General features: G+C 48.8%; 1 protein-coding gene across 14 annotated transcripts in view; it reads left to right on the top strand.

Moving 5' to 3' along the window:
• Nucleotides 1-21,851, top strand: part of SLC6A2 (solute carrier family 6 member 2) — a 78,567-nt gene that overhangs the window by 21,668 nt on the left and 35,048 nt on the right. For all 14 annotated transcript variants that reach the window (XR_008684004.2, XM_055412736.2, XM_055412743.2 and 11 more), the window contains 3 exons: nt 10,332-10,463; nt 11,461-11,698; nt 18,731-18,869. Coding sequence is in view for 13 of the 14 variants with exons in the window: in XM_055412736.2 (XP_055268711.2) it covers nt 10,332-10,463; nt 11,461-11,698; nt 18,731-18,869 (509 nt within the window). In the remaining variant the exon portion in view is untranslated. The remainder of the gene's footprint in view (nt 1-10,331; nt 10,464-11,460; nt 11,699-18,730; nt 18,870-21,851) is intronic.

The raw sequence follows: 21,851 nt of genomic DNA, 5'->3' as shown, positions 1-21,851 counted from the left end.
GGCTCTCTCCCCCTTCCTTTGCCAGGTGACCTAGTACTGCCTGCCCTGGGATGAAAGCCTAGTTATCAACTACAGCCCACTCAGGGAGCAGAGTCCTGGGGAAAACAGCCCAGTGAGCAGGATACTGGGGCCTAGCCCTAGCTCCTTACTGAGAACTTTTGCCGAAACTGCCCCAGACCTCCCCTCTTTGCTGGGATGAGCTCAGGAGTCCTCTGTAGTGAGCCTGGGAAAATGACCTAGAGAAAGAAGTTGGCAAAGAGCTGGGGGAGGGGAGCAACCACAGCCAAAACATTTTTCTATCCACTGGGCCATCTGCCTGGCAGGGGCTCCGGCTCAGGACTCCAGGGGGTCAGAGGGAGGCAGGGTAAGAGTTTGGAGTTGGAGGGAAAGCTCATGACCTTGTCCCATAGGGTCTGGGCCCCTGCTGTTTGCTTCAGTGTGTACTGGGCTTGTTTTGGGTGAGGAATGGGAAACAGATGATCCAGAGGTGAAACTTCTCCTCATTGGGCTGCTGCAGCTTCTCATGAGTTTCTGACCAGGTTTAAGCATTCTGGCCCTTCAGACTCAAGGAGGGAGGAAATACAGATTCTCTGTCATTTTTTAGCTGACAGAGAGATGAAGAATGAAAGACAGACTAAAAGAACGTAGGACACTCTGTCTATCATGACCGTCTGAGGCTGCATGACCCTAGACAGCAGAAGGCTCTGTCATTAATCAGCAATATTTATTGGGTTCCTCTTGGCAGGAGGCACAGTGCTAGGCTCCGCAGGGGTCACCTAGATATATTAACTGCCACTTCTGCCTGCCAGGCGCTCTGGTCACCTAAGGGCTTTGTTGTCATGCTGCTACACGTCATTTTCTTTTTTAAGTGTTTGTTGAAACTAAAAGCACCCCAGATGGCCAACTGGACACATCAGTGAGATGGATATTCTGGTGTTTTCACTGACACTGTGTGCTCCTTTGGCCATCGCCACCAACTGAGAGTTCCTGCTATAAGCAAGGTGATCTGTACCAGGCACCCAGGGCACAAGACACAGCACATTTGTCACACGTTCCGATTTTGGGGCGAAATTGACCAGACGCCCCCTCTCCTGGAATTGCTAGCTCTGCCCATCACCCATTCTGGGTTGTTTGGTCATTTGTCTCTTTATGGGTCTGTCTTCCAAACAGACTAGGGCACTTTGAGAGGAGAGACTGTGGCTTTTCATGCCTGTGTTTCTTTTTTATTCTGTTTTTTATATTAATCACATTGCTTTTTCTTTATTTGGTTGCATGGGATCTTAGTTGCGGCATGGAAACTCTTAGTTGTGGCATGTGGGATATAGGTCCTCAATCAAGGATCAAATCTGGGGCCCCTGGATTGGAAGGTGGAGTCTTAACCACTGGACCACCAGAGAAGTTCTTGTGGTTGAGTTTTGTTTGTTTGTTTGGCTGCACCGGTCTTAGTTGCAGCATATGGGATCTAGTTCCCTGACCGGGGATCAAACCCAGGTCCCCTGCATTGGGAGCACAGAGTCAGCCACCAGACCACCAGGGAAATCCCCATGCCTGTATTTCTAATGCCCAAGATAAGGGCTAGATCCAGGGGATGTGGTAGAAGGTGCCCGACAAACTGATGAGTAAATGAATCAAATGGTCCAGGCCCTCAGAGACTTAATGCCTACCCCCGCCAGCAGGAACTAACAAAGTGAGGAAGCCCGTGCTGGAGGGGGTGGGGGTGGCACCTAGTGATTAGGAGCCCTGGCTGTGAGTCCTGGGTTCCAGCTTCTAGCTGTGTAACACTGCGTGACTCTCCAAGCCTTGGTTTCCTCGTCTGACAAATGTTCAACTCAGAGGGTCATTGTGAGGACTCGATGTGATAATACCCCCAGAGGGCCTGACGTGAAATATGGCCTTAGTAAAGGTAGTTGCCGCTTCTTATTCACATCTTTAGGATGATGTGTGAGATGGATGAGCCTGGGGAAGGGCTGCTTAGTACAAACTCCGAGGAGGTGGGCTGTGGTTGGAACACAGACAGGTGGGGCACACACAGCCTCAGGAAAGGGAGGAGGAATTCTAGTTGTGTGAGAATGCAGGTGGGATCATCTCTGAGATTAGGCCTACAGACTGGTTGAAGGGCAGGCTGGGAGAGATAAGGGTGGAGAGGCAAGTTGGGGCCAGGCTATGGAGACCTTGACTGCCAGGCTCTGGGCCGGGGGAACTCACACCAGTGAATTTCCATTTCTGGCTAGAATGTCCATGGAGCACAGTGGAGCAGGGCAGCCTTGCATATCAGAGTCTGAGGCAGCTCCTGTTCTAACTTACTCCTCACCCCTCCAGGGGATGCTTAGCAGGCCTCTTCTGGGCATTGTCTCTGCTGAGACCTCCTGGCTGCTCCTTGTGGGTCAGTTCTCATCCAGTGATTATAAAGTCAGCCCCAGAGATGGGCAAGCAGGTTGGCAGGTGATAACCTGTGATTCTGGACGCAGTCAAAAGACGCAAGTTCGAATCCCATCTCTGTCACCCTCTCTGAGCTCAGGTGCCCCGCTGAAGCTGGTGATGATCTTGAGTGACCCCTGAAATCCATCCCTCTCCAAGGCCTGGATCAGCGCTGCCCCCAAGCCAGGACTCACGTGCCCTGTTATTTAACAAGCTGTGTGCTCTCCTGGTGCCAGTATTAACATGGTAACCTCCAAGTCCAGCTGTTCATGCTGGCCCAGACTAGAGGATGTTTTGAAATGATAAAGGTACCAAAAGTTTAGGCCTCTGGCTAATATTTTTTTTGAATGAATTACTGAGAAAGATCAGCCTGTCTGAACATCTTCCCGTAAGCTAACTGCTGAGATGCATGAATACAGGTGGCTTCTGGCCGGGGAAGCCCTTCTCAGGAGTTCCAGGGCTTTGTTCAGAACCTTCTCGACCATGGAGGCAGTGCCAGTGGGGCTGTTTCCAAGGCCCTCCCCTCCTGTGGTCTTGCACCTGGCCCTGCTGGTCCCCAGGGATGAGTGGACAGATCAATTTGGTCCCCGTGTCTGCCTCCCTGCCAGGGAAGAGACCACTGTGAATTATCTTTTGTAAATGACAGCTTGAGACATGTCCGGCTGATGGCTCTGAGCTATCAGAGAGATGTCCTTTAGGTTCCAACAGACCTGAGCTTGACTCTGAGCCTGACATTTCCTGGAAATGTGGCCTTGGACAAGTCACTTCTAGACCTCAGTTTTCTTGTGCAGAAAAGGTAGGGGGGTGATTGCATCTTCCCATAGGGTGATGTGATGTTAGATAATACAAGCAAAAGACTCACAACAGTGTCTGGGACATAGTAGGGGCTCAGTAAATGAAGTTGTTACTGATGGTTCCTGGATCTGGAACTGCTAGACCCAGGCTAGATCCGGGAGTAGGACAGGGTCCTGATTTTGGAGGGAGCAGACTTGGCTCTAAGAGGAACTGAGAAGGGCTATAAGACTGGAAAGGAATCATGCCTGGACCTGGGATGTCTGGGCTGGGTCTTTGTGATTGCGCTAGAGCGAGGGCTCAGTAATTATGGAGCACAAGCTTAGTTGTTTCCCAGCATGTGGGATCTTCCCGGACCAGGGATCGAACCCATGTCCCCTACATTTGCAGGCAGATTCTTAACCACTGGACCACCAGGGAAGCCCCAGGCCTGGAATTTCTAACAGCCTAACCTTATCCCGTTGTTGTTTCCCTACCTGAACAATGGGGATGAACATTCCAATATGGGGTCCCATGAAATATGTGGTTTTGGGTCCCAAATAGGTTTCCCTTCTTTCCTCAAGTGAGCTCAGGTTCTCAGGTACCCACAGACCTTTGGGAATCCTCTTGGTCAAAATATCTGGGGTTCTTAAGGCCAAGGAAGAGGTGATAGCAGGTACAAAGGACAGGAGTTTGCAAACTCAGTGCTCTCACATTGGGCCTGGATGAAGGGGGCCATCTACATCCTGGACTTCCCAAGCCTGACACTGATGATTCTGCTCAGATGCACATGAACTGCCAGCTGGGGTGGCCCTCCAGCTAAGAAGTTTGTGGGAATGAGGCTTTTCATCAGGGGCTGGAGCTGAGACCATGTTCTGACATTACCAGCATGACTGGCCCATTGCTCTCAGCTGACCAAAAAGATCTAGAGAGACCGTTTGCAACAAGATGGGTTTTCACGAGGATAAATGTTACATCCTGCCCTGCAGTCCCAAACCCAATTGCCTAAGCAAGGATGAGGCCACAGCACAAGTGGAGAAAGGCCCCGGGGCTTGCATTAACTGCAGCCTCCGTGTGAGTCACTGCTGGGACCCATTTACTTCACAACAACAAAAACCCGTTTACTAAGTGCCCATCCTGTGCCAGGAATATAGAGATGAACAAAAGGCAATCTCTGCCTTTAGGGAGTTCAGAGTCTATTATAGATATTCTACAAGTTAATGTCATTTTATATTCTGTTTTGAGGTAGTATTAGCTCCCAAATCAGGAAGGGGAGGTTCCACTCTGTTCTTCATAGGTTATATTTTCTTCTCTAATATGGTTCAGACCATTCCAAGCAGCCTATAATTGCTTCCTCTTAAAGAGACCAGGATGGAGGAGATGAGAAACCAAAATCTTCAAGAAGCTTCATTAGGAAGAATCAAGTCAGATCCTGCCAAGTTGATAGCCAGGGGAGAATTGTCACGGAGGGGAGGGGTAGCCCAGCTCCAGCCTCCCTGAATTTCACCCCCACTGACCTCCTTAGAGAACTGGGGTTTAATCTACAGGGGAGTGAGCTTCCTCACTAGGACTGTCCTGCACTCAGAGATAAGGCCAGAGGTCAGCTGGAAGGACCCAAAGTGAAGATGAGGTACTATGGGGGATAGTGAGAGATTGTGGGGCAAGAAAAGTCAGATCTGGTCATTTTTTGGATCATTTTGTAGAATCCCCTCATAGAACAGCAGGGGCTTCCGTGGAGAGGTGTGTGGATGCTGCTGTCTAGTCTCAGAAAAGGGCAGGGGATGGAATAAAGAGGTGAGGCACGCAGGACCTTTAGTTGTAGCATGTGAACTGTTAGTTGTGGTATGTGGGATCTGGTTCCCTGGCCAGGGATCAAACCCAGGCCCCCTGCATTGGGAGTGCAGAGTCTTAGCCACTGGACCACCAGGGAAATCTCTGCATGGTCCCCTTACCTGGATCCCTCTACCCCAGCCTGGACTGGGTTACAGGTGTGTGCAGACCCAGGCCAAGGGGAAGCCAAGGACCCGCTGTCTGCAGAGGCTGTGGACAGAGCTTAGACTTGTGGGCGCAAGAGTCCACATGAACGTGCAAAAGGCCTCACACATCTCTGGATGGAGCTGGGGTTGGGAAGAATCAGGATGTGGGGTCCCCCCATACCTCCACATTCCAGCACAAATTCTCTGAGAACCGACGGTTCCAGAGTTGAACTTTGTAATGAATAGAACCATGCCGAAGGTCTAGTCGTCAAGGCAGGATGATGGGCATGTGTAACAGCTGCGGCCCGAGTTATCGTCTTTAATATGTAGACATTGTAAGGTAGATCTCCATGCGTGCTCTTATCCCGGGCCCTGCCAACCGGGTGGGCCTGCTGCACGCTGAAGCTATGTCTCCTACTGAAATCTCACTTTCTCTTTCTCCCTGCTGTCTATACCCTTGGGGTGTTTGGGGAATGGGGACAAATCTGCTGCCCTAGGCACTGACCAAGGTTTTCTGGGAATTCTGGTGAAAGCCATGGGCAGTGACAACCTATAGCTGAGCTTCAGGCACCAGGTGAACAGTTCTGTGGGTTTTCACATCTTAATGTATCAGGATGTGGCCAGTTTGAGGAATCCTGCCTGTCACAGACTTGGAAACTGGTCCAGCAAGGTCTCAAGGGACTCTCCTGTCCCTCCTGCAGCCCCTGCCTGATCACCTCCTCCTGATGCCCCACCACGCCTGGGTCATGCCATGTCTTACTAAGTCCCCTCCCACGTTTTGCCGGACCCCTTGTCCTGGGGTCCTCCTCACCCACCCGGGGTCTGCTCCAGCATACCCCACTCTAAACTGAGTGACCACTGGCTTCCCTTTCTGAGGACCTGGCATTTCCACAGAGGATTCCAGAACCCCACTCTGACCATCCTCTCTAATGATGGGGTGTCAGGCAGTTTGTGTCAGACAGATGCTTTTCTTACCAAAGGCCACTGGTTGGAGTCCCTTTTGCAGTTGACAGTCTTTTGCTCCTGATGTGCAGAAGTCTTTGTGTGAAGATGTACAAGTGTGCATCTGTGTATGTGCGTGAATGGTGGAGACTCCCAGGAGCTGAGATCCTTCGGAAATACACCCTGCCTCTGTTGCTCCAGCTCTGCGCCTATCAGCCCAGAACATGCACAGCCAGAGCCAGGATTCTGGGCTTGTGGCCTCTGAGGTTCTCAGCTCTCCAGCCCTGTGTGAGGCTGGATGCAGTTGGCACCACCACACAGGGAGATGAGGCAGGGCTGTGGGAAGGTGGCAGTTTGGGGCCTTACAGAGCAGCACTTTCTAGGAAGTGTGCAACCAGTCTCAGTGTCCCAGAAGCTGCTGCGGGGCTGTTTCCAGGAGAAGCATCCTCTGCTGACCTTTAGGCACCCCTGATAAATCTCTTTCTGACTCTTCGGCTCTGCCCTGGCTTCCTCCAGATCTTTCAGCAAGGAGGCTTGGACCAGCTCAACGGTTGATGTCTTCTATTAGGATAAGACACTGGCCACTGGACAGCTTTCTGGTTTTCATTCATACTCAGCCATTCCGTCATTGTTGAGTGTTTCTTGGCTGTTGCCAGCTGAAGGTTTGGCTGGCCCACATCAAATGCCCTTGGAAGAGTCCTGGACTTGTGCAGACTCATTAACTTTCCTCTTGTCCCTCCACTGGGCCTCCAAGCCAGCACAAGAGGAGATGAATCTCAAACGGGGCAATTTACCTACCTGTTGGCAGTGCTGTCCAGAGGCTTAGAGTTGAGAAAACTGGCCAACGTGAGATGCCTGGTGAATTGGCTGATGATGCTCTTCTTTACTCTGGCTGTAGAAAAGAGCATCTAGTCGCCAGGAGCAAGTCACGCTGCCAAGATCTGAGGCGTGACTCCTGGCTTTTTTCTTTCCTTTTGTTCCTTGGGCCACTGACTTCAGTCTTCAGGCCTGTTAACACTCTAATACGTCTATTTCCCTTACTTTCTGGCTCCAGGCCCCCATGGGCAATGGCAAGTGGCCACAAGGGAAGAGCAGACAGATCCCGATGTGGAGCCAAGCTGCCTACTTACTGGTTCGGACAAGCAACTTGACCTTTCTAAGACTCGGTTTCCTCATCTTTTACATGGGATTGGCAGTAATTCTCTCTCAGGGATGGTTTTAAAGGAATAATTATTCAAAAACTTAGTGTGTGGCTTGGCATATAATGGAGGCTTAATAAATGGTACCTGTTACTTTTACCAACTCCATCATCACCACCACCACCCTGACTTCTGTCAGCATCATGAACATTGCTGGCAATGTGGACAGATGTGCATTCTGAAGCCAGACTAGCCCTCTCTTTGTGGGGAAAGAGAAGGGTAGAGATTGAAAGTAAGAAATGAAGAGGGGAAGGGAGAGGTTGGCATGTGGCCATTTCAAAGAAGTCTAAGCCTTGGGACTTTCCTGGCATCCAGTGGTTAAGACTTTGCCTTCCAATGTAGGGGTGCGGGTTCAATCCCTAGTCCCCCTCATCAGGGATCCCTGATCCCGGAGGAACTCAGATACCACATGCCTTGCAGCCAAAAAACCAAAACTTAAAACAGAAGCAATATTGTAACAAATTCAATCTAAAGACTTTAAAATGGTCCACCAAAAAAAAAAAAAGAAGAAGAAGAAATCCAGCCTGGAGCAGGGGCTGAAATGTTGAACGTGACCAGTAGACCAAGTAGATAACCTGGCCTCCAGAGTCCCAGTTTCAGAACGTCCTCTGTTGAGACTTTATTCAGACTCATGTCCTACATCTTGGCTGAGATAGTCTGAAATTGGCAGAATATTTTGGGAATGGCTCTGGAGTTCTGGAGCCAGGCAGACAAGGGTCCAAATCCTAGATCTATCATTGACCAATTGAGTGAACTTAGATAAGTCACTTGGAGAAGGCAATAGCAACCCACTCCAGTACTTTTCCCTGGAAACTCCCATGGATGGAGGAGCCTGGTGGGCTGCAGTCCATGGGGTCGCGAAGAGTCGGACACGACTGAGCGACTTCACTTTCACTTTTCCCTTTCATGCATTGGAAAAGGAAATGGCAACCCACTCCAGTGTTCTTGCCAGGAGAATCCCAGGGACGGCGGGAGCCTGGTGGGCTGCCGTCTATGGGGTCGCACAGAGTCGGACACGACTGAAGCAACTTAGCAGCAGCAGCAGCAAAGTCACTTAATTTCTCTAAGCCTCAATTTCTTCCTCTGAAAAATGGGTATAGCAGTTGCTACCCAAGACAGTTTGTGCAGGGTAAATGGGATGACAGCTGCCCAGTGCCCAGTGCTCTGCTGGATACATAGGAGGTCCTCATTTTCCAGTGGTTTCTTCTTTACTGCCCACCCTACTGGTCCATCTGCCGCTACAAAAGGACTGGCTCTCAGATCACTGGGACCAGAATTTCATGCTTTGTCCCTAAGAGCCCTGGGCTTCCTGAGGAGAAGCCCTGGGAAGAAAGTGGAGACTGACAGTCTGAGTAGCTGGGTAGCAGTAGCAGCAGCAGCACACAACTTTGCCACGATTCTCTGCTCACCTGGAGGCCCAGTTTCCACATCCGTAAATTGGAGGTAGTAATACTTTTAAGACTGTTGTGAGGATGGAATGAGACATTGCATGGAGCACAGTGCCTGGAACACAGCTGGGAATATTATCTTCCTAATATTATCTTCATTGAATATTTCCCAGTTTCTGCACTTTCTTACTGTGGGCGGGTCAGAGAGTGTTTGGTTTCCAAGGTTACGGCATCTCAGCCAAAGGCCAATGGCGGGAGGAGCGTGGTCTGGCCTGGCCACCTCCAGCTGCACCAGGCCAAGAAGCTGACATTTTGCTTTGATCACGCTTGCAGCTTAGGCTGACGTGGTATGTATCCCGTGAGTCACCTCACGGCGTCAGAACCCGTTAAGCTCACCCCAGGCTACCGGACATACCGAGAACTCTCTCTGGAGCTCAGACTTGTCTCATTCCACCAAGAATTCTCCCAGGGATTTGTTGCTGCCCATCTTGCCAAGGGCTCCCTCTAGTTTCAGCAGTGTTCTGGGTGGGCATCTTCCTGGTCAGAGACTGGAGCCTCTGGCCTCTTTGCTCCAGTGTTTGTTTACCTTCGGCTGCCAGTAAGAGAGTGAGCCTGATGGGTTGGAAGACATGAACGTGAATCCTGCTTCTGTCTCTTAGCAGCGGTGCAAACAAAAGCAAATGGACTTCTCTGCCTTCAGTTGCCCCCAGGGTGTGGGATGGGCGTGGCTCGGGGCACAAATAATGACCCTCTCTGATTATGTCTGTGAAGTGAAGTGAGACTGCGGACAATCCAGTGAGGTCATATTTGGGAAAGTCCCAGGTGACCTTAAATGGGGGCTAAGAGTCCGAGCTCCCAATGCACGTGGCCTGGGTTCAATCCCTGGTCAGGAAACTAGATCCCACATTCTGCAACTAAGACCCAGTGCAGCCAAATAAATAAAATAAATGAACAACAAAAATAATCTGACTCAATCATATGTAACTTTGGGCACTAGTTACATATCTCTCCCTCTCTGCTTTCAATTTCCTTACCTATAAAAGGAAGGGTTTGGGGTGATTGGCATCCCCCAGAGTGGTGATTCATGAAAGAAAGGATTCTGTGTTGAAGTCAGTTTGGTAAAGACTGTAGCTAATCTTCCTCATAGCCTGTCACAACATGTGCTTATGTATCAAAGGCATGGAAAATTCTGCAAGGAACAAGCCTATTTAGCTTTTAAAAAATATTTATTTATTTTAATTTTATTATTTATTTGCCTGCACTGGGTCTTAGACTTTGGATCAGACTTTTGATCCAGACTAGGGATCAAACCTGCGTCCCCTGCATTGGGAACACAGTCTTAGCCACTGGGCCACCAGGGAAGTCCCCTATTTAGATTTGGTGAACCAGATTTTACTAATTTGATCACAGAACCTCATGATTATGATTGTGACTAGTGCTATAACTTTCGTTATATTACGATTATTTGTTTAATTGCCCTGGTGTTCCTACCACAAGACACCCCTTGAGAAATGGCCAGGTGACAGATGAATGACGACCCTTACAACTCTGACTGACACTGATCCACACACTCTGAGGGGCAGGCCCAAGGCTGGACAGGGGTCTTGGGGCTCATGCTCTGCCTCCATGTCCCCTAGGTGCCTTCCTGATCCCATACACCCTGTTCCTCATCATCGCTGGGATGCCCCTGTTCTACATGGAGCTGGCTCTGGGCCAGTACAACCGGGAAGGGGCAGCCACCGTGTGGAAGATCTGCCCATTCTTCAAAGGTAAAGAAGGAGTCAGAGGTTGTTCTAAAAGACTTCTCTGTGCCCCTGGAGAATCTACCCCAAAGGTAGGATCCTCGGTAGACCAGCTCTCTTGTGGAATTTATAAGTATTGGCGAGGTCAAGCGCGTCCACCATTCAAAGTTACATGGAACACTTTGAAGATGTCAGGAATAGCTGTAGCCTAGAAAGTCTGGAAATCTGGGTTCCAGTCCAGGCTGTGCAGCTGAGTGACCAGAGGGAGTCTGTTTTTCTGTCTGGGAAATACTCATGGAAGTGTTAGAGGTACCCAGAACGCTACTCTCTCCCTTTTGCTCCCATGGCAGACATGATAAATCAATCATGCACCTTTCCACCCTGGGCAAGGGGCTTCATTCCACTGGGAGAGAATGTTATCGTGTCTCAGTGTTATTCTACCCAAGGGGCGAGGGAGCTGGGATACTTGTACTCCAACACCTGGCCTGGCTGCTCCCTGGGAGCAGTAAAATCCTGGCATTTCTGTCCTGCCTGATGAGTGGACAGAAGGGGCTCCAGTGGCAAAAAAGAGCCCTCAGGCAAAGGGATGGTGGCTGCCTGGGGAATTTTTTTAAAACCATTTGTTTTATGTTGGAGTATATAGCCGGTTAACAATGTAGTGATAGTTTCAGGTGGACAGCAAAGGGGCTCAGCCATACATATACACGTATTCATTCTCCCCCAAACTCCCCTGTCATCCAGGCTACCAATAACATTGAGCAGAGTTCCCTGTGCTGTACAGTAGGACCTTGTTGGTTGTCCATTTTAAATATAGCAGTGTGTACATGTCGATCCCAAACTCCCTAACTATCTCCCACCCCCTCCCCCCACTGCATTCTTCTGCCTGGGGGATTTAGGCTACAGAAAAGACAGGCGTAGGGGTGGGTAGTGCAATGGCTGGAGCCAGCTTCTCCAGAGATGTGGCTCTGGGAGGGAGAGTGGGCCTAGGGAAGCCCCTGCCTGACCCCCTGTGCCCCCCACCCAGGAGTTGGCTATGCTGTGATCCTCATCGCCCTCTACGTTGGCTTCTACTACAATGTCATTATCGCCTGGTCCCTCTACTACCTCTTCTCTTCCTTCACCCTGAACCTACCCTGGACCGACTGCGGCCACGCCTGGAACAGCCCCAACTGCACCGACCCCAAGCTCTTCAACAGTTCCGTGCTGGGCAACCACACCAAGTACTCCAAGTACAAGTTCACGCCTGCAGCAGAGTTTTATGAGTAAGTCCTTGACCCCTCGTCCTGTTCACATGGGGACCTGTGCTGGGCAGAACCTGAGCCAAACACTGAAGAAAACCACTGGAGAGGAAGGGGCCACGTCAGTCCTTGTAATGTGTGCTCAGCAGCCACCACAACCACCTAACGTTGAGCTAGGTACCCAGGATATTTAGTTGCGGCATGCAAACTCTTAGTTGTGGCATGTGGGATCCAGTTCCCTGACCAGGGATCGCACCTGGGCCCTTTGCACCAGGAGCCCAGAGTCTTAGCCACTGGACCGCCAGGGAAGTCCCACAAATGAGAATTATTGTTACAGTGTTGGTCCAAAGTGATTTCTAGTCTCATCATCCCCTCTAGATTAATTGAAGGGAAAAGTTGTCCCTTTCCCCTTGTTTATCCATTAATTCATTTACTCATTTCTGTCTGTATGAGCTCATCGGAGTTTATTTTATTCTGTGGTTTAACCCATAACCGTCATTATTTATTTGTTGCTTCCTTGAACCCTCTCAACCTCTACTCCATCCTTAAGTCCTTGAAGCTGGTGATAGTCAACTTGCCAGCCATCTAATTTTGAAAGTTTGCATGGTGGTCCCTTCAGAATGTAGCATCTATTGTCTTTATCCCTCAGGGGATGGGGGTGAGTCCCACTTTAGCAATCCCTGCACAAGTGTTAGCAGAAAGTCCCTGGCATAAGGGGTGGGGCAGGACAGGTAAATCCCACTCGAACTTGACTCTCAAGGGACACATGGTCTAGAGTAGTGGCTGGAAAACTTTCCAGTAAAAGATTACATTTTGGGCCTTGCGGGCCTCATACCTATCTTGCATATTCTTTATTTAATTTTACCCTTTAAAAAGACAGAAACCATCTGTAGCTCACAGGCATCACTCAATGGGTCACAGCCGAGTCTCAGGGGGCGTGGCTTGTTGACTCCTGGTCTAGAGCAGTGCTGCCTGGGAGAATGCCCACGATGATAGAAATGTCCTGTGTTTGCACGGCACAGTGCAGTAGCCACATGCCACACGTGGTTAGTGAATAGTTGAGATGTGACTAGTGTGACAGAAAAGTTGAATTTTTAATTTTATTTAATTTTCATTCATTTACATTTTAAAATATTTGTTTATTTGGCTGTATCAGGTCTTAGTTGCGTCATGCAGGATCTTTTGTTGTGGCAGGGGGTTCTCTAGTTGTGGTGCTGGGAATCAGTAGTTGTGGCATGTAGGTTTAATTGATCCATGGCAATTGGTGCCTGAGTTCCCTGACCAGGGAGTGAACCCACGTCCCCTTTATTGCACAGCGATTCTTAACCAGGAAAGTTCCCTCATTTACATTTAGACAGCCAGTTGCTTCCATGTTGGACAGTGCAGGTCTAGAGGATGAAAAAAGACAAGTTCACAAATTCAGGGCCAGTCTTCTCTGGTCCTGTGTATTTGCTAAGCCACAGACCCGAGAATGGGGTTATCCAGAGAATGGGGTTCCTTAGGACCATTCCCACCTTTGCCATCTCAGTGCAGTTGGACCAAGGAGATTTGACGTGGTTAAAGGTGGCCCCTGGGAAGTCTGCTGCCTCCTGGGGTCCAGGGGAGGGGAGTCGGGGTTCTCAGGATCCAGGAACTACCCTCCATGAGCCATGGTCGAGAATGTGCTAAGCATCCTGGGCCTGCATTGTCGACCCGCCTCCATCTGCGTTTCCTGTGGACTTTCAGGACCAAGTACACAATTATATAGATTTGGGGAAGGGTCCACAGTTGTCATGGAACTTGAAATCCTTCTACAGCCCCCAAAGGATCTAAAGAACCTCTCTAACTTGAAGTGAGCATCTATTTAAGTTAATACCATCATCCCTGTCTTCCTCTCCATCACATCAACAGCTAATCACTTACCACGTGCATCAGGCTTTCTGCTAACTTCTCTGTATGTATTATATCAATGCATGCGTCACAACAACCAATGAGGTTTCTGTAACTCTTCCATACATGACTCGGCTGCAAACATTAGCTTCATTTTGCAGATGCAACAGTAAATCACTGACCTGTGGTCACAAGGCTAGTCCCATGCAGAGAGCCAAGATTTGGACCCTGGCAGATGGCACCTGCTGGACTCTTGAGAGTGAGCTCCTCCTTACCCTTTGTTCCATGATCCTCGCTCTCTTCACCCTAGCCCCTGCCTTTCCAGGCAGTGAAACTCTGGAGCCTGCAGGCTTCACCTCTGTGTTATATTGGATTCTAGACATTTTGAATGGCTAGTATGATATCAAATTATTATTGTCATCAAAACTAACATTTATCCAGATTTGACTATGTCCTAGCCATGCATTTAGAAGTGCCATTTGAAGTGAGTTTGATCCTAGAAGTCTGGCTTCAAAGTCCAAGCTCTTAGCCCAGTGATGCTAAACACTGGCTGCTCGTTGGAACAACCTGGAGAGTCTTAAAACACACTGATGCCTGGATCCTATGCCTCGAGATTCATTTTATTGGCCCAGGTGCAACTGTGGTGCGGGGATTTTATTGACAGTACCTCCAGCGATTCTAATATCCAGCCAAGGTTGACAGCCCGTCTTGGCCGCTGCACTCTTCCATCTCAAACAGAATGAGATTCTTACTGGGGTCAGTCTGACATGCTTACAGTATCATGTCATGGAAAATCTAAGGCTTCCTTTAGTCTTCTCCTGAGGGGGTGTGGCCTCAGACAATCCCAGAACCACTGGAGAGCTTGCTGGCAGAGGTTTTAGGTCTTCCCAGTTTATGAGTGCAGTTTGGACTGGGAGATGGTAGAGGATAGTGGAGCTGAGGGTGCTGCTGATACATGTAATTGGTTCTGGGCTTTCTCCTTAATCATCTCATGGTAGAGGAAAATCCATGACTTTTCTTTTTGGTTTTGGCAACCCTTGTCCTTATAAATTAAAATGGAAAACGATAGCCTCGTCTCTAGCCTGGTTATTATTTGATAACTCCTCTGACATCTTCATGGCCAGCAGATCTGCTGCTGGAGGAAGGAGAGGTGAGTTGGGTTTTGAGACTCCGGTTGCTTTAATTACAGCCTTAAACTTCCTCCGAGCTTGGCTGTGAGAAGGTAGAAAAAGAAATTCTCTTGCGTTGGGCTGATTCTCTTGGGGGATGTCATTGAGGGCAGAGTCCAAGGCTTATTTTCAGCTGCGTTTTGCCCTACAGAGCTCCCTTCCCATGCTCTCCCCCGCTTCCCTCCCCTCCACCATCGTTCTGAGTGCCCCCACCTCCACCCCAAGGCTGGCATCTCCTGTGATCCAGGCATCAGCATCTCCTCCTGTCCACGTCCCACTTCACGGAGGTGGAAAGTACTCCTGTTTTACAGATAAGAATGCGATGGTTCAGGTTTTAGGGAAGTGGCAGAAGGGATCTGAATCCAGGCTGTCTGGGGGGAGGATCTCACTCCATCCATGAGTCTCTCCTCTGTCTTCTTCTGTCCCTTCAGAGTCTGCAGTGGGGTGTATTCGGGACAGGAGTGCAGAGGTGTCTGTGGGTAGACCGGAGCCCTTCTCATGCATCTCTCTCACCTTCAGCTGCTTTTGTGTGCTTCTCAGTATCTCAGTCATGAGCTGCCTCTGGGATTTGTTTTTAATGGCCCTTTTATCTAAATGCTTCTGCTTTAAAAGTTACTCACTTTCAGTTTGGGAACCCAGCAAGTAGGACTCCCAGTGTCAACCCTGAGGAGGTTAGCTGGGGTTTGTTGGGTTTTTTTCTGCTTTCCTTGGAGCCTGCTGGCCAATTCTCTTAACATCTTGTGCTCGTTTAAGCTGATGAACTGAACATATCATTTAAGGGAACAAAACTGCAATACTCCCCAGGCTCCAGGCCTGAAGCCAAACAGCCCAAGGCAAAAAGAAACCCTGATGCTCTGTAACTCCATCTGTAAAAGGGCACCCTTGGTGAACACGCACCAGGAATAGAAAACTTCTACTCCCTGCCTGTTCCTGGTGGGGAAAAGACCTCTCGCTCCACCCCAGCACTAACCCTCTGCACTTAAATGTCAAGTGAGATCTGAGCCCGTTTGGCCCGCAGACTTCGGAAAGTCTGGATCATATACTTAACGATGATTCATTTTCATTAAACTGCTGGAAAACTGCAACAAACCCAAGTTACTTGTCCTAACCCCTAAGACTTGGGGCCTCTAGTGGGGAGGAGGCTGGATTCACTTTTCTTGGGATTCAGCTCTGGAGTCTAGCTTTTTTCACTGATGAAATATCTAGACAACCACTGCAAACCTTCAAGTGGACCTCGCACACATGTGGGTCACCGGCCTGGTTAGGGGGCATGTCAGCCATCTGATGGGATGCTGGAGTCGTTTTAGCATGTTTCAGGGCAAGCACAGTTGGTTCAGAGCCTTTTTATTTCCCAGTAAAATTGGCCAAATTCTTACTCATACCATTTAACACTTGATGGTATGTAAAGCAATGGGAAGAAGCAGGATTACGAGTCAGATGGGTTCAGCACCTGATTCTTTTTAGATAAGAATCACTTCTTCACTTCCCTTCACTTCCCTCCCTTCCCCCAACCCATTCTCTTCCTCCACTTCCTCCTCCTCCTCTTCTTCTTCCTCCTCCCCCCTCACTTCCTCCATCTGTCTCACTTTCTCCCCCGCCTTTCTCTTTCCCTCTCTGTCTCCTCCCCTCTCTTTCCCTCTTCCTCTCCCTCCTTCTCAGGACAGGAGAGTGGGCCTCAGCTAGGGCATCATTTTAGAGCTGAGACTAGAAGGGAGAGAAGTTTGCCAGGCAGACACACTGGGCCAGGAAGTGTGTTCTAGGCAGAAAGGAACAGAGAGTTTCAAGGCCCAGAGCGATGAGAGCTTCATATGACTGGGGAATGACAAGTGGCTGGCGGTCACAAGGAGCCAAAAGCAGGATGTGGCAAGGCAGGGAGATGCACTTGGCACAGGACAATTCTGAAAGTCCTCAGATTCTGAAAGGCTTTTTTTTTTTTTTTTTATCCTCTTGACCAGGATTTCAGAACCTTGATGCTTTTGACATCTGGGGCTGGATAATTCCATGTTGCAGAGGGATGGCTCTCCTGTGCATTTTGGATGTCTAGCCTATCCCTGGCCTTTGCCCACTAGATGCCAGTAACACCCACCCTGCCCTCCAGCTATGACAACCAAAAATGTCCCCAGATGTTGCCAAGTGTCTGGAGAAGGCAGGGGCAAATCTGCACCCCATGAGAACCATTGTTTTAGATGATAAAGAGCTTCTGAGGATTGGGGGGCAGGAGAGGGACAAGGTTAGAACACAATTTGAGATGGATCAGGTAGTTCTACAGCAGCACAGCCTGTGGATTTAAGGGGGCTGACTGGACAGACTGGGATGATGGGGAATGGGGAGGTTTTTACAGCAGTCCTGGAGGAAGGGAATATGGGTCTGGCTTGACATTGGGCCGTGAAGATGGGGTGTTGGTAGCAGATCAAGAGATAAGATTAGGAGGGACCAGACATGGAGACTCATTGCTGGGGAAGCTGATGCAGGAAGAATAGCTTACAGCCATGACATCCTACCCTGGGGCGGTCAGGATGAAGGCTGTTCTGGGGATGGGAACACAGGTCTTGGTGACCCTTGATCAGCCACACAGCTCTGCTCATTCGCTCACTGCAGACTTCTCTGTATGCCTGTCAACACCCCACCTTCCCCGTCTTACTCCTACCACACCCAGGCACTCCAGCTCAACTCACCTGCTCTCCCATGGGCCTGCAGAGAAGGCACCAGATACCCACTCTGTGGAGCCTGCCCTGCTGACTCCCTTGGCTGAATTTTCTGGGCCCCCCTCAGCTTCTTTGCTGATGCCTGCTGTTCCCTTGAAGGCTGCGTCTCAATCAGATTGGTAGTTCCAGTGATCATTGGTGTTGAGCATTTCCTGAGTTCTAGCACTGTCTCATATTCTGCAATGTAAACTTTGTGGGAGCCCTTTACTGTAGAGGGCAAAAAAAGCTCAAGATGGGGAGTGTTTGCACCAGCTATTGTCATCCAGGAGTTCTGTGTGGCTAGAGCCATCACCTCCTTGTCTACAGCCTTGTCACCAGCCCCCAGCAGCCCTCTTTCGGTTTTGACTTCTTTCTCATGAAATTATGTGTGTGAGATTCATCCATACAGAGCTAGTTGCTGTATGATGTTCTACTTTATGAATATGTCATAATTTATCTAGTCTACTGTTGATAGATATTTGAGTATTTTGCAGTTTGGAGTTGTTATGGACAATGCCGCTGTGAACATTCTACACCATGTCTTTTGATGAACATGTGTATATGATACCCAGGAGTAAAATTGCTAAGGCAGAGGATATACATACGTTTAGTTTGAGTAAAATAGGAGCATGTTTACTTCTTAGTCTCCAGGCCAGGGATTCTTAAGCTCAGCAACATGGGACTTTTGGAGGCTGTTTTGTGCCGTACAGGATGTTTGTGTTGTCCTGCGCGTTGTAGGGTGTTACACGTCTCTGTCCTGTAGATCAGCGGTCCCCGACCTCTGAGGTCTAATGCCTGATGATCTGAGGTAGAGCTGGCATCATAATAATAGAAATAAAGTGCAAAATAAATATCATGCACTTGAATCATGGAAAACCCGTTCTTCCATGAAACTGGTCTCTGGTGCCAGAAAGGCTGGGGACTGCTGCTCTAGATGCCTTCTGCCCAAGTTGTGACAATCAAAGATATCTCCAGACCTTGCCAGATGTCCCAGTATCCACTGCTTTAGCCTGTGAGCGCTGTGAGGATAGAGACCTTTCCTCTGTTTCTTCACCACCATCTCTCCAGGACCTGGCAAGCAGAGATATTTATTATGTTGAAAACTTCTGTAACTGCTTAAAAAACAGCCTTGGGTGGCGGTGTCTTCCAAGAAGACTTGCTGGCTAGAGCAGGGCAGTGCTAGGCACAGGCTGTGACTGCACAGAGCAGGTCCAGGTGATGCGGGGCAGGGACTGGGGCAGCCTGGGCCCGTCTCCATCGATGTGCTCTTTCAGGGACTGGCCTGTGGTCAAGGCCTAGGTCATCCTCCCTGATGATATCATCTTCCCTGGCAGGCGTGGTGTCCTACATCTGCATGAGAGCAGTGGGATTCATGACATTGGCCTGCCCCAGTGGCAGCTTTTGCTCTGTCTGATCGTCGTTGTCATCGTCCTGTTTTTTAGCCTCTGGAAAGGAGTGAAGACATCAGGAAAGGTAATGTCTTTGTTTCTCTTTTAGTTGGGAGGTTGGCCTCAAAAAAAAAAGATGTTTTTTTCCTACCTGTAATTCAGGTAGTTGGTGAAAGGGAAAGGTGATGCTAGAAGAACAAATTCTGGGTTTTCACCCCAGCTCTGCCACCAGCTTGCTGGAGACCTGGGACAAATCCCTTTCCTTTCCTAAGCTCTGGGCTCTCCAACAGTAGGGTGAGGGGGTGTGAGTGGATCAGGGTTCCTCACACTTTCCCACCAAAGCTTCCCTAATAGCAGAGACCAGGAAATGAGGACACCCAAAGCCCAAAGCAATCTATTGACATGTATTTTATATATCTTAAATTCTGGGGGACTAAAATTACATGTCAGTGTTGCAGCCTTCTCTAGAATATAACCATTTCCTTCACTATAAAATTGATCATTCTCACCCCTGAATTTTTTAGTAAAAAAGAATGCTCTAGAGGACATCTGGATAAATCCTGGGACATCCTCTGACATAGTGCTGAGTGCTTACAAGAGTTTAGGTTTCCTGGGGAGAGGAGTACAGAGTTAGATGACCTAGGACAGCTTGCCAGAGTTGGTGTTCTGACTTAGGTGACACTGCTCCCCATAGCCAGCCCCTCAGGGTGGAGTATAATCAGGTCATTGCCCACTTCGATTCTGAGCCTGAGAAACATCATGAGAACAACAACTCCATTTGAACCCTACGGGTCTATGTAGAACTTGACTGTATTAAAGAGGCTGTAGCTGGGGAATATTCTATCCAGTGTTTCAGTTAGCTATTGCTAATTTATGTAATTAATTATTAATTTATTATGTATTATGTATTATTAATTAATTAATTATTGCTCTTTATGTAATAAAAGAGCCCAAGATTTCATGATGGAAAAATAAGAATCATTTTATTGTCTCTCATGGTTCTTTGAGTTGACTGGGCTCAGCAAGATGGTTCTTTTTCTCCATATGATATTGCTTGGGCTACATGTCTGGGGGCATGACTGGGCTGGAACCTTTAAGACGGCACATACTCATTGAGGGCAGTTGGTACTGGTTAGGAGCTCAACTGGAGCTGTCAATCAGAGCACCTTGGGTTGTTTCCACATAGTTTTGCTGTGTGGCTTAGGCTTCTCACAGTGTAGTGGCTGAGTTCCAAGAGCGTGTTCCAAGGAAACAAACCCTAACGTGCAAGCAGCTCTTCCAGTCTCTCTTTACATCGTGCTTGCTATTGTCCCAGGGGTCAAAATAAGTCTTGTGGTAAAGCCCAGAGTCAACGTGGAACACACAGAGTGTGTGTTCATTGGGAGTTACAAGGCAACAACCTATCATAATCAGGCAGCCTGAATTTATGAGAAGCTTCATTAGGTAACTGGCTTTGGAAAGTGGGATGCATCAGGGATCTCTCTGGTTCTCCTAGAGTCTTGGCTAAGTGATAGATAGCAAAGATGGCAGCCAGGCACCAGCAGCGAAGGATAATGAAATCTGTCAAGAAGAGCTTGAAGTGGAACTTCCTCTTAGAATGTTGGAGACATGGGATCTGCTCCAAGGAAGAACCCAAATGAAAGGCAGACCGGGGCTCGGAGGAATTCTAAGATAGAGCAGAACTGGGATTGGACCACAACCATCCCAATACCTGACACATAGCAGGTCTTCAGTAAATATTTATTGAAGAACTATTGAGGTGTTCATTGGAAGGACTGATGCTGAAGCTGAAACTCCAATACTTTGGCTACCTCATGCGAAGAGTTGACTCACTGGAAAAGACTCTGATGCTGGGGGGGATTGGGGGCGGGAGGAGAAGCGGACGACAGAGAATGAGATGGCTGGATGGTATCACCGACTCTGTGGACATGAGTTTGAGTGAACTCCGGGAGCTGGTGATGGACAGGGAGGCCTGGCGTGCTGTGATTCATGGGGTCGCGGAGAGTCGGACACGACTGAGCGACTGAACTGAACTGAGCTGACTGAGGGAAGAAGGGAAGGTAGGAAGAAGAGTAGGTGGGTAGATGAGTTTGGGGAGCCTCACTAAGTGTTCTTTTGAATCCACTTCAACTTTGTAAGCATTTATGGTTGCCTCCTATGTGCCGGGCTTGGTGCTAGTATTAGTGATGCAAGAGTAAATATGACAGATTCAGTTGATTGTAGCATTATGCGTGTTACAGGCAGGTGTAGGTCAGTCACATTCATTCTTGCACCCCCATCCAGAGATACATGTGTGTCCCCACTTCAAAAAACACTAATGGTCACAAACTATACATACTATTACAGATCTTGCTTTTTTAAAAAACTTAACTTTCTTCACCTTGCAGATAATTTTTCAACTGGTAGTCAGGTTGCACTTTGAGATACAAACTTTGGGTTTTTCAACTGTCATTAAATCAGTTTAGGGGGTCACCACAGTTTTTCAAAATGAAATTGTCTAGATAATAACAGAGTACATTGCCTGTAGTAAAGTAAGATCTGTCTTGTGGAATTTGTGATTCAGTTATAGCAATCCATGTGTCTTAATATATAAGGTTTTTCTTACCATGGTTCTTATGGTTCAAAAAGCTGCATTAGTGGCAGAAGGAAGTTCACCAAACTGAGAGGGTCTGCAAAGACCATGCAGAAGGTGGCATTTGCGGTAGAACTCAAAGGACAGGGGCCGGTGAGATGGAGCAGAAGGAAGGCATTGTCAATGGAAGGAACTGCAAGCGAAGCCACGAAGCCCCAGGCCAGCCTCATCCAGCCTCTTCGTGCCTCTCCTGGGGGTCCGGAGCAGGGCTCTTCTGGCCTCTGCAGACAACAGAGCTGCAGAAGGTGTATGAGTTTTACTGCTGCTGCCAGCCTTTGTGAGGGGCCACCACGCACTTCTAATACTGCACCCCCAAATTAAGTTTCCTATTACCTTCGCTGAAGGGGTACAGCATGCCCCACCTGGTTTAGCACTTGGCTGGAGCAGCCAGGAGTTGTCTCTGAGGGGACTGATGCTAAAGAGAAAAGGAGTGGA

This window comes from Moschus berezovskii, chromosome 22 (genome assembly GCF_049115385.1).
Source record: "Moschus berezovskii isolate FMDL1 chromosome 22, NW_MosBer_1.0, whole genome shotgun sequence".
Lineage (NCBI taxonomy): Eukaryota > Metazoa > Chordata > Mammalia > Artiodactyla > Moschidae > Moschus > Moschus berezovskii.
The sequence above is the reverse complement of the archived record's forward strand: the minus strand, read 5'-3'. Positions and strand labels throughout refer to the sequence as shown.